Source organism: Podarcis liolepis, assembly GCF_965112155.1.
Source record: "Podarcis liolepis genome assembly, chromosome: 8".
NCBI classification, from domain to species: domain Eukaryota; kingdom Metazoa; phylum Chordata; class Lepidosauria; order Squamata; family Lacertidae; genus Podarcis; species Podarcis liolepis.
The window spans coordinates 76,114,383-76,131,378 of NC_139560.1; the positions used below are offsets into that span (position 1 = coordinate 76,114,383).

General features: G+C 46.3%; 1 protein-coding gene across 2 annotated transcripts in view; it reads right to left on the minus strand.

Annotated features, from left to right (window-relative positions):
* The window catches only part of ADAMTS16 (ADAM metallopeptidase with thrombospondin type 1 motif 16), a 92,097-nt gene that overhangs the window by 25,344 nt on the left and 49,757 nt on the right, over positions 1-16,996 (minus strand). For both annotated transcript variants that reach the window (XM_083519054.1, XM_083519055.1), the window contains 4 exons: positions 16,212-16,335; positions 14,725-14,969; positions 12,720-12,858; positions 4,201-4,327 (listed from right to left, as the gene is read on the minus strand). In XM_083519054.1, the coding sequence (XP_083375180.1) occupies positions 4,201-4,327; positions 12,720-12,858; positions 14,725-14,969; positions 16,212-16,335 (635 nt within the window). The remainder of the gene's footprint in view (positions 1-4,200; positions 4,328-12,719; positions 12,859-14,724; positions 14,970-16,211; positions 16,336-16,996) is intronic.

A 16,996-nucleotide genomic window follows, 5' to 3' on the forward strand; every position in this document is an offset into this window, starting at 1 on the left:
TGGGAGCTGCCCAGAGTGGCTGGGGAAACCCAGCCAGATGGGCAGGGTATTTATTAATTATTATTATTATTATTACCAGGGGAGAATGCAGCCCTTGAGCTGGTAAAGATCCCCGGCCCTGCTGTATGCACTTACTTGGGAGTAAGTCCCACGGACTCAGTGGAACTAGCTTCTGAATAAGCATGCATAGGATGACTTGACCTGCAGTTTCCACAATGGGCAACAGCAGCTTGGAGAGGAGTTGCAGGATGAGCTCCTTCTATATGGTGCAGCATGTTCTTTCTTTTTTTAAAGATTACTTTTGTTGCATGGGAAAGTACCATGCTATAAAGGGCTCTCATGCCGAAAAGGTCATATGAATAAGGGTCCCTGTCAATCATTTCCTGTTAAAAATTCCCTCTCATTCACTGCTATCAACTACGCCAGCTCAGGCCTAATTAATGGTCATGTCAGGGGAGACAATGGGGCCATCTCTGTCACACACCCACAGAACACCTTGTTTCAATCCGTACCTAACACTGCTGTTAGTGGCCTAGTTTGAATATCACTATAAGGGCTTATCCACAGGTACCTTAAAAGCTCTCAATCCAGGCATTTATTTTTTATTGTTTGCTCCAAGCTTTCCTCATGAAAACCCGCTCTTTAGTGCTCAGTTGAAGGAAATGTCCATTCAGCTTTTTCACAGATTGCCATTTGCTCCAGTTAAGCTTTAAAGAACAGGTTTTCACAGGGAAACCTACCAAGCAGAAAAAGGAAGAAAGAAAATGTTGGAAATGTAAAGAAACTGAAGGTACATTCTTTCACCTTTGGTGGACGTGCCCAAGGATTAAGGGTTTCTGGGAGATGATATATAATGAACTGAAAAAGGTATTTAAATATACCTTCTTGAAGAAACCAGAGGCCTTTCTCCTGGGCATGGTCGGCCAATTGGTGCTAAAGAAGGATAGAACTTTTTTTATGTACGCTACAACAGCAGCAAGAATACTTATCGCAAAGTATTGGAAGACACAAGACCTACCCACTTTGGAAGAATGGCAGATGAAGCTGATTGACTGTATGGGACTGGCAGAAATGACTGGCAGAATCCGTGACCAGGGAGAAGAGTCGGCAGAAGAAGACTGGAAAAAATTTAAGGACTATCTACAAAAATATTGTAAAATTAAGGAATGTTGAATGATGTTGGATTGAACTTAAGTGGTTTCAAGCTGTAATTATGATAAAATGACTTTCTTTTTGTAAGAATTTAAAGCTATAACATTTTAAGATGTTGAGATAAGGATTTGCTGTATAAACAACTCAAACTGGGCATACAAGAAGGGGAGGTATGAGGAGGTCGGGGAAATAAGTTACAAGAAAATAAGTTGTGAAATTTAAGTGTTTTTAATATTTTTATGTTTGTTTTTTCTTTTTGTTTGTTAAAAATTGGAAACTTTAATAAATATCTTTTTAAAAAAAGAAAAAGGAAGAAAGAAAGGAAGAAAAGGTATTTGAACACTGGGTTTTTAACATGTGGACAGTGCTTGAAAGGAGCAGAGGAAAGCTAAGTGTGGATAAGCCCATGGTCAAATGATAGCGAATGTGTAAATTGCTCATGCGAGTTGCATCAGCCCCCAAACCTGGGATTAGCCACCCCCTGCTCTACAGCTTGCCATCACTTCCTGTTAGACCAAATGAAGTGAGTGCGTTTCCTTAGACCCGAGAAATCAAATCAATAAATAATAATGATAAATAAGGATTAAACTGGAATTAACTGGAATTGTATCATCATCTTCTATTACCCATGAGAAGAACGTTACATAAATGTTTTACGCTGCACAAGTTTCGATTATGCTCAGCAATTTAACAACCAGCTTAAGCTTTGCTCTGGTGTAAGCCTAATATTTATAGACTTCATGAGCTAGCTCAGCTGGCTTAAATGCTCAAATCTGGGACTGCAGCCAAACCCCTTCAGGGCTTGCAGCCATGAATTCTAAAATATCCCATGTAGAACCCAGAAATGATGTCTGGAAGGTTCAGACGGCAATGCGATGTCTCTTTTAACTCGAGAGAGTGCACATAAATGATGTAAGGCACTATATGTGCACGCAGAGCCATGATATAACTGCTTGCCCATTTTAACATGTGCCGTGATTAAATAACTATTTCACTACGATGATTCAGGATCAATGAAATTAGAAGTGTCCTCAAAGTGCTGGAGTGCCTAAAAATTAAAAACCGTATGCTTCTTTCTGAAACTGCAATTCTAGGTAGGCACTTTTTTTTTGCAGAGTATTTTACTCTGTACTGTATTCCTTTTTCTTGCAGGATCCCAAATGAGAGTTTGGTTGTTATATTTAACAAGAGGCATGCAAACCTGAATGTGATACCTATCTATCTCCAGTATTCAATGTTCCCCCCTCTTTCATACTCTAACACAACTAAGATCCTGACAAGAAGTCATATTTGCCATGTGGAAAATGACCCCTGAGCATCGAAAGACACAGAGAGCAGGAACCACAGCCCTTTGGCAACCGCTCTCTGTCAAAAGTCTAGCCAGCATGGTGCTCTCCAGATATTATAGACTACAATTCCCATGATGCCCCATGTTTCCCGGGGCTGATGGTACCTAAAGTCGGCAACACCTGGAGGGCTTATTTTATGGCTCCATAGCAGGTAATTGCATACCCCTAAGTGTCCCGATTTAACTAGGACATCCTGGATGGACAGACGTCACCCCAGCTTGTGATCCCATCCCAGATGTCCCATTTTAGCTCCTGTGCTCTGGCACTTTTTTTCTGGTTCTGTGCTGTGGCTTGAGTCAGTTGGTTCACACCAGAGCGCAGGGTCAAAAAATGGAAGGAAACGTACTTGGACCCTGCACATCACTACTCCTCTTCCTCCTCCTGCCACACTTCTGGAAATATATCTACAGCGTTGGAGGAGGCGGAGGCTGGTTTTGTGATGCTGCGCAGGCCAGGGCAACCTTCTGCAAGCCAGTCTGGTCTGTACAGCATCTCCTGATACTGAAGAGCAGGAGGCGGAAGACAGCAGACAAAGGTACTACTATTACCAAATAATAGTAATAATACTCAGCATTTCACTCTTCAATATATCGAGTCTTCGTAACTTAAGAACCATCAAGCCAGGCATGGCTGAAGATCCAAATATTCAGTTTAAATGGTTTTGAGAACAGGTAAGGTAGGGACGCGGGTGGCGCTGTGGGTTAAACCACAGAGCCTAGGACTTGCCGATCAGAAGGTCGGCGGTTCAAATCCCCGTGACGGGGTGAGCTCCTGTTGCTCCGTCCCTGCTCCTGCCAACCTAGCAGTTCAAAAGCACATAAAAGTGCAAGTAAATAAATAGGTAACGCTCCGGTGGGAAGGTAAACGGTGTTTCTGTGTGCTGCTCTGGTTCGCCAGAAGTGGCTTAGTCATGGTGGCCACATGACCCGGAAGCTGTATGCCGGCTCCCTCGGCCAATAAAGTGAGATGAGCGCCGCAACCCCAGAGTCGCCCGCGACTAGACCTAATGGTCAGGGGTCCCTTTACCTTTAAGGTAGTTTACTAGTACAGTGGTATCTTGGTTTTTTAAGTTAATCCGTTCCAGAAGTCCGTTCTTAAACCAAAACTGTTCTTAAACCGAGGCATGCTTTCCCTAATGAGGCCTCCTGCCACCGGTGCCCTTCCACCATTCGGGTTCCGTTCTTAGACCAAGGTAACGTTCTCAAACCGTTCTCAAAACACTACTTCCGGTTTTGCGGAGTTTGTAAACTGAAGCTTTCTTAAACCAGACTGTTCTTAAACCGAGGTACCACTGTATTATTTCCATATTACAGGTGGTGGGTTAGGAGAAGGGGAAAGAAAAAGAAGAGGAATTGGAGGCTAATAAAGGAATTCATGGCTGAAGTGGGTTAAACTGGGGACAGGGCAGCCATACACAGGTCAACATTTCCTGGTCCCAGCCTGGGCCGTTCCCGACAGTCGGAGAAGGCAGCCCTTCAAATCCCCTGGTCTCGGAACAGGTTAGAGCTTTATAATCAGTGACTAGAAACTTGAATTTTTGTCCAGAAACGAACTGGAAGCCAGTGCAGATTGAACAAAACCTCAATAACATTCCCTGGAAAAGCCTCGGAAATTTTTCATCAAAAAGTTGTGTTGCAAACATTTTTAAATAAATGCATGCGCCAAGAGGAAACACACAATTTGCGATGGGTTTTATTACCTGGGAGGGCAAGCTGCCATTTCGCAAGGAACAATTCCAGGAGCTGGTTGAGTCTTGGGGTTACAGAAAGAAGAATCCACCTGTACCTGCCCGTCTTTGTAGCAACTTGCTTTTGTGACCATTTGACCTGCATACAAAAGAACACAGGTGGCTAGTACCAAGTTGCAAACAGCTGCATGCATCCGAAACCCAATCTCTTGGTTATCTCAAATCCACCGTGTACGTCTTACATAACCCAATGTAAATAGCAATCTCGTTTTTCTGATTGCCTCCTGTGGTTCGGGTGCCCAGCTCAAATAAACAAGTCTGGTGTTTTCCTTAGGTATTTGCTAATTACATGACTGATTATCTCAGAGCAGCTCTGGTAATCATATACAGTGGTACCTCGGGTTAAGTACTTAATTCATTCCAGAGGTCCGTTCTTAAACTGAAACTGTACTTAACCTGAAGCACCACTTTAGCTAATGGGGCCTCCTGCTGCTGCCATGCTGCAGGAGCACAATTTCTGTTCTCATCCTGAAGCAAAGTTCTTAACCTGAGGTACTATTTCTGGGTTAGCGGAGTCTGTAACCTGAAGCATATGTAACCTGAAGCGTATGTAACCCGAGGTACCACTGGATAAGATTTCCCTCTAATGCTTATGTACGTGACGTATAGCTGCATAAAACTAAGCTTTTGGGGAGAAGGTTCCAGAACACCTGGCTTCCTTTCAATGCACAGGGATGTACGTGAGAAAATTTCAGTGACCAGATCAGGGAAATGCTTCGGATTTTTGCAGAAGACAACAAGTGTTCTCTTAGAGTAGTCTATTTAGGAATATTTACAAAATTCTCCTCGTCCAAACTTGTCTCTGGATTTGGGGGTTCTGAAGTAGCTAATCATGCAGCAAGATTGTTTTCTTCTGCTATGGAGGGTAGGACCTGAATCAATGGTTTCAAGTTACAAGAAAGGAGATTTCTGATGGTAAGAGCTGTTCAAGAGTGGAACAGACTCCCTAAGAAGGTGGTGGACTCTCCATCATTGGAGCTTTTTAAGGAAAGACTGGATGGCCACCTGTTACTGATGGTTTAGTTGAGATTCCTGCATTGAGTGAGTTGGGCTAGATGACCCTAGATAATCGCTCCAAATCTACAGTTCTGTGATTCTATGATTCAGTCCACCAATCTTTCTTTTAAATTTTCAGACCATGTACACAGTTTACTGAAGCTCAGGAGTGCATATGGGCATTGATTAAATCACATGACAACAACGAATCTTCATGTAATTGCACGATCACATCAACAATACTTCTTGCACAGAGTTTTAAAATCAATGCACATATGGCATTGTCAACAGAATGTCAACAGAAAACTGTCGCAAACTAAGCACGCACCAATTCCTAAATGAATTTTGAAAATTCTCAAAGGTAGCAGAGTGCAACAAGAGGCAAAATCAATCCACACAGAGGGGCAACAGAACAGGACAGGGGGCATCTGCTCAGTCTTATTTGCTTATGCAGAAATAGAGCTACAGAGATCAAGAGTGCAGGGATGGTGCCTATATAATGGGAACGGTCTAGTTCACACAAATAGTTGTGTGGTGGTTGCTTAGATTGCAAGCGTGTTCCACGCAGTGTGTTCCACTGCATGCCTTTTGTGTTATGGCATCATTCCCAGAAGGTTTACTTTAGACAAAGCTCTAAGTGTGCAGAGAGGCCTTCCTTAACCTCGATGCGGTAGGACTACAATCCCCATCATGGCCAGCCCACATGGCCAGTGGTCAGGGATGATGGGGTTTGTAGTCCAACATCGTATGGAGGTCAGGTTTGAGGAAGGGCCATGTGGTCATGTATGATGGCAGAGCAGCACTGCACCCAAGCCTTCCAACGGGTACAGCTGTCCATCTCAAAGCTCAGCAGTCTTACATGTGGACCCATGCAAGCAATGCCTCACATTCACAGGGCTACATGGTGCAGTCATGGACATATAGTATCTGCGAAAGGAACAAGCAGTTTGGCCCTGTGCCCACTGGACTTAAACATTTGCTCCATCCCCTATAGAGGGTGGGAAGAACATCCTGCTAATCTATGGGTGATGCTTTTCCCAATAACTTCCTTTGGCCTTGCACCTTCTTTCTCCTCTGCTGTCACGGACACTTATCTGTGGGGGGTCGGCAAGGTGGCAGTGCCTCTCAGGGTTTATTTAATAACTCAAGAACACGCCACGCATTGCTTGCTCAGACACACTATGGGGAATCCTCTACGAAAGGCAAAGTCCCATGAACACAGTGAAGGAAATGTTTCAAAGAGTCACCTGTAGACAAGCAGAGACCAACTCATTTCCTACTGTATCTTTCCCCCACTTCCCCTCACAGATCTGCTTGCCAGCATACTTTTGTTACCTCGCAGCACTTTGCATGAACTTGCTTTCTCCTGACACAAAGAAAACAGAACGTAAATTCCTTTCAAAACTACCAATAAAAGGCGGCGTGTGAGGCGACTTAACCCTTCACCCAGTGTTGGAAGGATTCTATTCCACAATTTATTCCCCTTCTATTATCAGGCCTCCCTGCCTCCACACTGCAGTCTGCCTCATGTGCTGAGCTCGGCTATTTTTGTTTGTTACACAATGTGTGGCTTGCTGCGCCTCCAGACAAACTGGTCATGCATTTTATAGACTTGCCCGTCACATGCTGTCTGCACAATTAATGAGCAAGAAGTTCAGAGGCTTAAATGATAACAGTGACAGCACAGGATAGTTCCAGCAAGAGGGAATTACTCCGAATTGTTTTGAGAAGCAAGCGTTGGGAGGGAAGGCAACCACAGCCTTTTCATCTGCACAGATAAAACAGATGTCTGTCTTCCTGACATTTCCTTACTCGTTAATTCTCATGTTTTACGGGATCTTTCACACGATGTACAATCCACTTCTTGAAATTTAGTGGCACCAAGCAGAAACTCACAACTCATTTCCATGTCGTTTCCAGGAAAAAGAAAACCCATTTGCAACTCAGTTGACTTAGAAAATCACAGGAATTTTGCATTTTCATTTGTCATGACCATGCCACCGCCGTTCACTTTATGGAATCTGGGGTGGAATCTCTCCTCTAAAACACTTCAGAACACCAGCTTCAAGTATTAGCATATAAACATTTATACATGGCATTTCTCTGCAAATTGCCAGACATGTTTTTTTGGCCTCTTTGTATTGCTCTCATGGCACCATCATCCTCTTAGCTCAGGGGTCAGCAAACTTTTTCAGCAGGGGGCCGGTCCACTGTCCCTCAGACCTTGTGGGGGGGCTCGACTATACAGTCATACCTTGGGTTACAGACGCTTCAGGTTGAGTGTTTTCGGGTTGCGCACCACACCGAACCTGGAAGTACCGGAATGGGTTACTTCTGGGTTTCGGTGCGTGTGCATGCACAGAAGCACTAAATCATGCTTTGTGCATGTGCACATGCATGTGTAGACACAGCGCTGCGGGTTGCGAACGTACCTCCCACATGGATCACGTTCGCAACCCGAGCGTCCACTGTATTTTGAAAAAGAAAAAAAGAACAAATTCCTATGCCCCACAAATAACCCAGAGATGCATTTTAAATAAAAGGACACATTCTACTCTTGTAAAAACATGCTGATTCCCGGACCGTCAGCAGGCCAGATTGAGAAGGTGATTGGGGCCGATCCGGCCCCCGGGCCTTAGTTTACCTACCCACGTCTTAGCTCTTCCTGTCTAGCTGGTATGGGAACAGTTAGCATTTCGGAGAAAGTTACCTTGAAGCAACCTAAATTTAGTTTCCAGGGCCACACAACTACATTTCCTCAGGCCACAGATGCCAGCATGTTCCAAGATGACCATGGACTCCTCTCCATTTCTATTTAGATTATTTGTGTGACATCCACAAACTTTACACCAGGCAGGCGAGTCACCAGGAGGTAATCCACGCACCCTTCACAAACCCAGTGGTTTATGCCCATATAATGATCACACCGTTGTATTACCAGGATCCCTCTTGCTGCTGGGGGGATCCTCCATAGAAGATATCAGGTTTCTCCCACAAGTAATGGGTCTCTTCTAAAATATTGTTTCCCTTTCCCCCAGAGTGGCCCTGACCTACTCCAAGATCCTCATTTTATAGGACAGCAGGGAAGCTGTCGCCTTGGGAGTGGGAAGTGGCTAGCGTATCTCCAAAGGCCTTGCCAACCGACCTCTCTGGCTCTCATCTTCTCCTAAGCAGTTACCTTGGCTTCAAGGGATTGGGTTTGTTCCCTGAGGGCTAGCAGCTCATTTTACCGATATGATCTGAGAGTAGTTTTGCAAACTGAAACAGACACCCCTCGCAACACCCCCCCCCCCAAGCAGAAGAAATACAGCTGTACCTCTGGATGCGAACGGGATCCGTTCTGGAGCCCAGTTCGCATCCTGAGCAGAACGCAACCCCTGTCTGCGCGTGCCACGACTTGCCACTTCTGCACATGCATGTGATGTCATTTTGAGCGTCTGGGCATGCGCAAACAGCGAAACCCGGAAGTAACCCATTCCGTTACTTCCGGGTCGCCGCGGAACGCAACCTGAAAATGCTCAACCTGAAGCATATTTAACCCAAGGTAAGACAATAAACCTTCAATCGCTGCTGTCAACGACAAAGTGACCGATGGGAAATTAGATGACAACTAAATATCTGGCAACCTATATATGTCTCCCCATGGATGTGTGCACTAGCAGAGGAATGGGGTGGCGGGGAGAGTGCACCGCCCCTGGCACCATCGGGGAGGGGGGCACCATCGCGGCCACCGCCCCAGACATGTGCCATGCACCCCCAAGCACACCAGGCACTATGCCCCCAGGACGCAGGCCAAGCCCCTGTGGGGATGGCAAGCCACACACCCGGGATGGGCGCATGCCCCCTGGGACGCAGGCCAGCCATGCCCCCGCCTGCTCTCTACTCCCGTTGCTGCTCAGCCAGTCGATGTGTGTAAAGTGCAGTGAATGTCTGTGTGCTTAATGGTTTCCACTCTTTCCCCTCTGCAATCTCCCACTCCAGCTGCCTTTCTGTTCTGTATTATTTTGGCTCTTTAATATCCAGAGCTCCAGCGATAAGAATAGTGGTGAATGGGCAAAAGCTTAAGTGGCTTCCTTCCCAACCTTGGCTTCTCCCTTGGAAATTCCCCTTCCTTTTCTAACAGAGAAGCCTGGCTGCTTACTTTTGAAAAACACACAGGCTGCCAAGCGTTTAGTTCCAGTTTTAGCCATGTGAAATTCAGTAATGTATCAGTAACTAATCCTAACGATCCAGGAGATTGTAACACATATACTGTAAATGAAAAGTCGAAAAGATGAAAGGAAGGTTTTTTTTTTTTTTCTGGGGAACAAACTGATCACTTAAAAATACTGTTACAGTTTGACAAGCATAGCAGCCTTAGATCAAAGGCAAAAGTATTTGCATTATAGCTGCCGAAACAAGGACCAGATTCACAGCTTCTGATGGATCACAGTCACTTTGACCTTTACCTTCTTGATGACATCAGCTCTTCTTTTCCCAGTGTTTTGGTCTTTTGAACCAGGTGGCAGATGTTCACAGAGAACAAGCAACAGGATTATCACCCCATATGGAGGCTGCTCAAACTCTGGCATCTTACAATTTACTCTTTGTCTGAAATCGAGCCTTGGTGTCCGGGTACCTTCTCAGAATACAAGGCAGTGTAGCTGAGAGCATCCACATCGGAGGGCAAGTGTGTATGTCTGTGTGTGTTTGCTACACATTCACACACACAAAATGTTCATGGGGTCAACTTAGAGATAGGCAACTGGAAGCCCAAGATCCATCAGTTTTGACCCCCCCAGTTTCACCATCCAGTCCTCAGGCCTGATCCTGTTTATATATAATATAATAATAATTTATTATTTATACCCTGCCCATCAGGCTGAGTTTCCCCAGCCACTCTGGGCGGCTTCTAATCAAGTGTTAAAAACGATACAGCATTAAATATTAAAAACTTCCCTAAACAGGGCTGCCTTCAGAGGTCTTTTAAAAAGAAGATAGCTGCTTATTTCCTTCACATCTGAAGGGAGGGCGTTCCACGGGGCGGGCGCCACTACCGAGAAGGCCCTCTGTCTGGTTCCCTGTAACCTCACTTCTCGCAATGAGGGAACCGCCAGAAGGCCCTCAGAGCTGGACCTCAGTGTCCAGGCTCAATGATGGGGGTGGAGACGCTCCTTCAGGTATACTGGACCGAGGCCGTTTAGGGCTTTAAAGGTCAGCACCAACACTTTGAATTGTGCTCAGAAACGTACTGGGAGCCAATGCAGATCTCTCAGGACCGGTGTTATGTGGTCCCGGCGGCCACTCCCAGTCACCAGTCTAGCTGCCGCATTCTGGATTAATTGCTGTTTCCGGGTCACCTTCAAAGGTAGCCCCATGTAGAGCGCATTGCAGTAGTCCAAGCGGGAGATAACTAGAGCATGCACCACTCTGGCAAGACAGTCCACAGGCAGGTAGGGTCTCAGCCTGCGTACCAGATGGAGCTGGTAGACAGCTGCTCTGGACACAGAATTAACCTGCACCTCCATGGACAGCTGTGAGTCTAAAATGACTCCCAGGCTGCGCACCTGGTCCTTCAGGGGCACAGTTACCCCATTCAGGACCAGGGAGTCCCCCACACCCGCCCGCCCCCTGTCCCCCCAAAACAGTACTTCAGTCTTGTCAGGATTCAACCTCAATCTGTTAGTCGCCATCCATCCTCCAACCGCCTCCAGGCACTCACACAGGACCTTCACTGGCTTCACTGGTTCTGATTTAAAAGAGAGGTAGAGCTGTTTGCCTCTACCACCAACTTTTTATGAAGCATAGCCAGGAAACAAGGAACCCCTCCTTCTTCACAGAGCAATCCAAAGCCCCAGTCTACTCTGATGGAGATGTTTCGAATGGAGCAGAGGGGCCTCTTTGCTCAGCTCTGCCAGCAGGGAAGCCCCACCATTGGCATGGAACCGAGGAGGAGCCAGGAAGCAGAAGCAGAGAATGGTGGAAGCAAAGCCACTTCCGCCCTTCGGAGGAGGTGGAGTTGCGGGCTTCACGGCCCTAGCCCCCGCGCAATTGGGGGGATTCCCGGCCACGTCACCTCCTGGCCAGCCAATCGGCTGGCTCTGGGGATGTGGCCTGCCTTATTTAAAGCAGGACATGGCCGGGGATTTCCCTCTTTGCCGCCTGCCAGCTGTTCCTGCTTTTCCCACCCTCCCGCCCTATAAGGTTTTCATTCCTGGACCTTGCTATGGACCTTGGCTGGTTGCCGTTCAGGGTCCTGGGAGGAATTTTTCCACTTGGCAAATTGGCATCAGCCACTTGGTGTTTGCCTACCTCATAGCAAAATCGTCACAACTTTCTTGGTATTGGTGGTTAGGCATTGGAAGAGGGGAGGTAGCACCGTCACCTGCCCCGCGTATTGAAGGGTAGTCCGATAAAGGATTCCGGGGGGCGTGGCCCTGTCTGAAACCTGGGGAGGTGAGGGCCTAAGGCACGCCCCCTATTGGTGACCCCTGGGGAGTTCCTAGTTGATGTGCATCAGCAGGACTCCCCCTACTGGTGGTTAGGACCAATGCCTAAGCCAATACCGCTCATCACCTGTAACCAATAAAGCTGTGGCCTTATTTAGCCCATTAACCTTAATAATTGTGTCATGTGTCATTATTTCCACTTGGGGGCGGGGCAGGGACTCACCACACAACACTGATATCTCCAGTGGAGGAGTAGGGAGGAAGGGACAGAAGAAAAGGGTCAAAGGTCTCTAGGATGGATAAATGGTAGAATGTTTGCTCCGATTCAGCGCTAAAGAGAAGGTTTTTGTGGGGAAAGTTCAGGGCAAAAGCAAAACAAAAAACCAACACACGGACAAGGGAGTGTTAAAGCACAGACCTCTTGCCTGGAAAGGGTTAGGGCAAAAGTTAAGTGTGGATACGTCCTCCATCAAGGAAGGAAAAGTCAGAGTGGCAATGGGAATGAAAAGGCTCTTCCATGGGAATCAGAGCACTTATCACCAGCAAATGACAGGTTCAAGTGTGTTGCCATTCCTGCTCCAACAGCCACCCATCAAGACGAACTGGGCCAGAAGTGCTACCATCCCACTAAAGCAGAAACAGTGGCTCTGAATTTCCAGAAAAGGAAGTCTTCTCTTTAATTGGTTACTGCTGCTCCTTCTACTTCCCGATGGCCAGCTAATAATGTTCTTCAGAGTGACATGTGGAAATACTTGAAGTCTTAAAAGTATGATTGGTTGGTATTGCTTCTTCTAGTGTCATGTTAAAGCAATACTTTCCTCTGCACAGTGAAGATCAGCGTAACAAAGTATTGGGCACCCCCCATCGCCATATTTAACATAACACGAAGGAGCCAACCTAATTATATAGCCCATAAATGAGCTTTCTATTCCTACAGGTTACATTTTCTAGCAGCCTGGAAGTGCCTAGTGAGGGCTATTCCTGGACAGGAAAGAGTCTGTGGTCTGCAATAAAACTGTATTTTTGAACATTTCAGAGATACATTACCTCCTCCACACGAGACGGAGCATTCGGAATGGGTGACGGCCCATGTATAGTTAGGCTTCAGTGCTGTCATTTTTTCACTTTCTGCCTTGGGAAGGGAATATTCCCAGCCAATTCCTAGGTTTTTGCCTTGAGAGAGAAGCTAAGAAACAAAAGAGGGGAAAAATAGCAGCATAAGCTTAGCATTTGCTGAAATTTTGAATGTGGAGTTAGCAAGAGAGCTTCTCTAAAAAGGAAGTATGCCTTCTAAAGATTTACTATTTATTTATATACTTACTGTTAAGCTATTATTTATATATTGCTTAATATAAAAAGCAAATTCTAAAGGTTTACTACAGGGGTCGGCAACGTGCAGCCCATGGGCTGGATGCGGCCCATGAAGACTGTTTTACCGGCCCCCGAGCTTCGCCCAAACTGAGCCGCCCACTCGACGAGTCCCCCACATGCTGCGCTAAACTGGCGCAGCGGGGCGGGGGGACTCGCTGAGCAGCACCGGAAATCACGCCTGTGCATGTCCAGATGCCAAAAATCGCTTCTGCGAAGGCACAATTTTTGGCGTCTGGGCATGCGCAGAAGCGATTTCCGGTGTTGCGGACTTGCGCAGATGTGATTCCGGCCCGGCCCACAGACAATCTCCATGGGAGTGATCCGGCCCATGGCTGCTAAACCTTGCCAAACCCTGGTTTACTACTACAGCAACAATAGGCGGTGCTCAATGAATGCATAACACTGGTGGAACATGTTGATTGGATATTACCCAGTAATAGTAACTGAATTTGTCTTCATACATTCATTTATTACATCTATATGCCGGCTGGTCCTCCAAGGAGCTGAAGATGGTGTACCTAGTTCTCTTCCCCCCCCCTCCCGATATTATCCTCACAACAACCGATTAAGGTAGGTTAGGCAGAGAGTGAATGATTCTACAGTAACATGCTCTAATGTCAGGGACTGGTGGGGCAGAGGAGGGGACCACTGGAATGACCCAAGAGAGGGGACTAGTTATTTATGGGGTGTCATGCCACCTGCAAATCAGGAGCCAAGGGAGGAGGGGGAGTCAGGGCAGTCTGAGGCGGAGGAAGGTGGAGGAGGGGTAGTTGAGATGAGGTACGGGTCAGTAGATTCCCCATCTTCCCCAGCCCCACTGTCTCCTAGAAGTAGGAGGGGCTTGAAAAGGGAACAGCAGCCATGACTTCCATGCTGGAGAAGTCTCGGATTAGGTATGAGAGGCTACCATATGTGGTGGCAATGTAAAATTATTAAGAAAGCCTGGGAAGTGATACATAAAGATTTGAAGAATATGTTAAAAATGACCTTTGTTAAAAAAAAATGAAGCTATTATTTTGGAAGGTACAGGACTTAATGGATTTATCATGCAAAAGACTTTGCCCCTACATCTGAGAACGGACCCCAGGCCAAGACCAGCCCACCTCTATAGAAGGAAGAAGCCACCGTCAAAGAAGATGAAGGAGATTGGCAAAACAAATGAATGAACTATGGTGGACACACTAGACAATTTGAAGCCCTAGAAGGAAAAAGGACATTGTTCTTTTTTATTTTCTCTTAAAAAAGGGAGAAATGTTCAGGCATAATTAGTAAGCTTTGTGTATTGGCTTCTACGTTAGTTGAACTTTTAAAGGTCAAATGTAATAATATGCACAAGGTTTTAAAATCAGATAGTTAAGAGTATAAGACTCAATGGACGTGTATAAATAAGTACCAAAAAAATGGAACCAGGAGGGGGAGTTGGAGGGAAGTCAATTAATTAAGTAGTATGATTTTGATGTTTTTGTTTTGTTTTGTTTTAGCTCTTTTTTGTTATCATAAAATTAATAAATTGTATATATAAAAAAGAGAAGTCTTGGTTTGTGGGCACACAACCTGTCAGAAGAGGGCCTATAACTATCAGACGCATGCCTTCCTTATCTGGGACAGGCCATGTCATGTAACTGCACAATGTTCTCTCAACTTTTGGACCATGGAACTTAAGTATCACAACGTAACGTACCTCTATTACCACACTTTCATTTGTCGGCCCAGGAGCAGTTAATGTCTCCGGCTGGTTAGGTGGCCTTCGGTAGTCAAAAACAGATCCAGCAAACGTGTATCGCCCTGGCCAGTCAACGATCCAGTAGCCATTGAGGTGGTATTTTTTACTGGAACTCCGAACAGCAATGTAGGAGCTGGAGGTGTTCATTTCATACACACGGATGCTTCGTGCTCCAGCAGGGATAGTAACTAAGCTGTAGTACTCTAGACAAAGGAGGAAGAGAAACCGAGTTTAGTATCCTAGCCAGCACCACATGAAGGTGGGGAGCCAGAAGGGAATTGTTCACTCATCAAGTTCTTGTTTAATTTTAAGGCTCTGTTGCTGCTGAGACTTAAGTTGGAATCCTCATGGAGTGCAACATTAGCTTCTGTGACTGGCAGCCAGTATAAAGTTCCTGTATTAAATATTAGGAACCTGGTCTTCTGCTCCCTCACTGGTCAATAGTGCAGGTAACTCCAGCTCCTGATTTTGCAGACCTTGGGCAGGAGAGAACACACTCCAGGTAGGAATGTAGAGTATGGTGGTCCATGGATCTTGCCTGAATTGTTTTCATGTTACCCAAGTGGCGTGGTTATCACTCCTGCTACCCCCCCTTCCTCTATCCTCTCCTACTTGGGCTAAAAGCAGGGTTTTCAAAGAGAGTTTTGGAAACTACCCAGCTCTGTTTTAACATGTGTTGGTGGTGGGTGGATGTGATGGTAACCTGTATTATTAGGGGACAAGGGGAATTTGTATACAAGGGGCAGCGTTGGAGCTAGCTGCTCGGGCACGCAGAGCGGCGTGCACCTGGGGGCGGGGCGAGCCACCCACGGGGGTGGGGTGATCTGCCCATGGGAGCAATCATTGCGGTGGCACAATCTGCTTGGGGGCCCAAGTGCGGTGCGGTGGTGTGATCCTCCTGACAGGGGTCCGATCGTGGCGCAATCCTCCTGTCAGGGGGCTGATTGTGGTGCAGTGGGGTGATTCACCCAGGGGGGGGGGTTGTCACTCCCCCGGGCGAACCACCCCCACTGCACCCCTCTTCCTATGTCTTTGACAAAGGGCACATCCACACTTAACTTCGGCTGCACACTTCCTAGGCACAAGTCAGTGCTTTCCTGGTCCATGTACGAGCACCAAAAACCCACTTCTTAACACTGATAAGGAACAAACAGCAATTCAGAACAGATTCCATTCAACTTCCGAGGTACTACTGTATTTTGGGAAATTGCTTGTCTATTCCATATGCCTCTGGACACCTCTTAAGTTATCATAACCAAATTTTGCATAGTGGTTCCTGTGATCAGGGAGCAGGTATTAATCTGTCTTTGGATACACTTTAGCACCAGTTTGAATCGAGATAGCAGACTGAACCTTTCAAAAGAGATTTCTTTGGTTTCTTGGAACTCTTGAGCAATGCCAGCTACGCGTCTGAAGTTACTCATGCTGTTTCAACGCACACTTACGATTTGTAGGGTGGTATTTTGTGTACTGCCCCTTATATATTCTACAGCTTGAATTGTCTCCTTTGCACACTCCACAAGCATCTTCCACAGAACTGGAGCCTAGGACGTGATCACAGCCAACCACCTGCAAGGCAAGGACCACACGATCATCTGCAACGTCTGCGTTTAGATCACAGTGATAAGTCAGTTGCGAAAGTTAGAAGGAAACCATCAGACTTTTAAAATTTTATTTCCTAGGCATGTTTCATTTCTCCAGACAAAAGGCTGAGTAAGCAGACATTTGGGGGAAAGAAAGCCTCATTCACCTTGGGTAATTGCCAGGGTATTATTGCTCATAATGTGAAACTATGTTGACATGTGGAATCTCTCTTCCTCCCCCCCACATTCTGTAACTCTCCACAATAGGCCCAATGGCCTCTTCATGCCCTCTGGGTGGAGCGGCAGAATAAAAGTGGAACAATAAAAAATGAGAAGGGGTCAACACCTTACTGACAATTTAAAGCAGGGACAGCCAATTTCTGCTGCTTCTTTTTTTACTAGCTCACGCCAGGGCTTCCCCAGTCCATAGCTTCTCTTCTCAGCCCTGTTCCAACACTGAAAGTAGCTGGAGGAAAGGGGAAAAAACCAAATTCCTTGAGGGAAAACTGTCGCTGAAGTTTTTGCTGGACCTGTCTGTAAAGGTAAAGGTAAAGGGACCCCTGACCATTAGGTCCAGTCATGACTGACTCTGGGGTTGCGGCACTCATCTCGCTTTATTGGCCGAGGGAGCCGGTGTACAGCTTCTG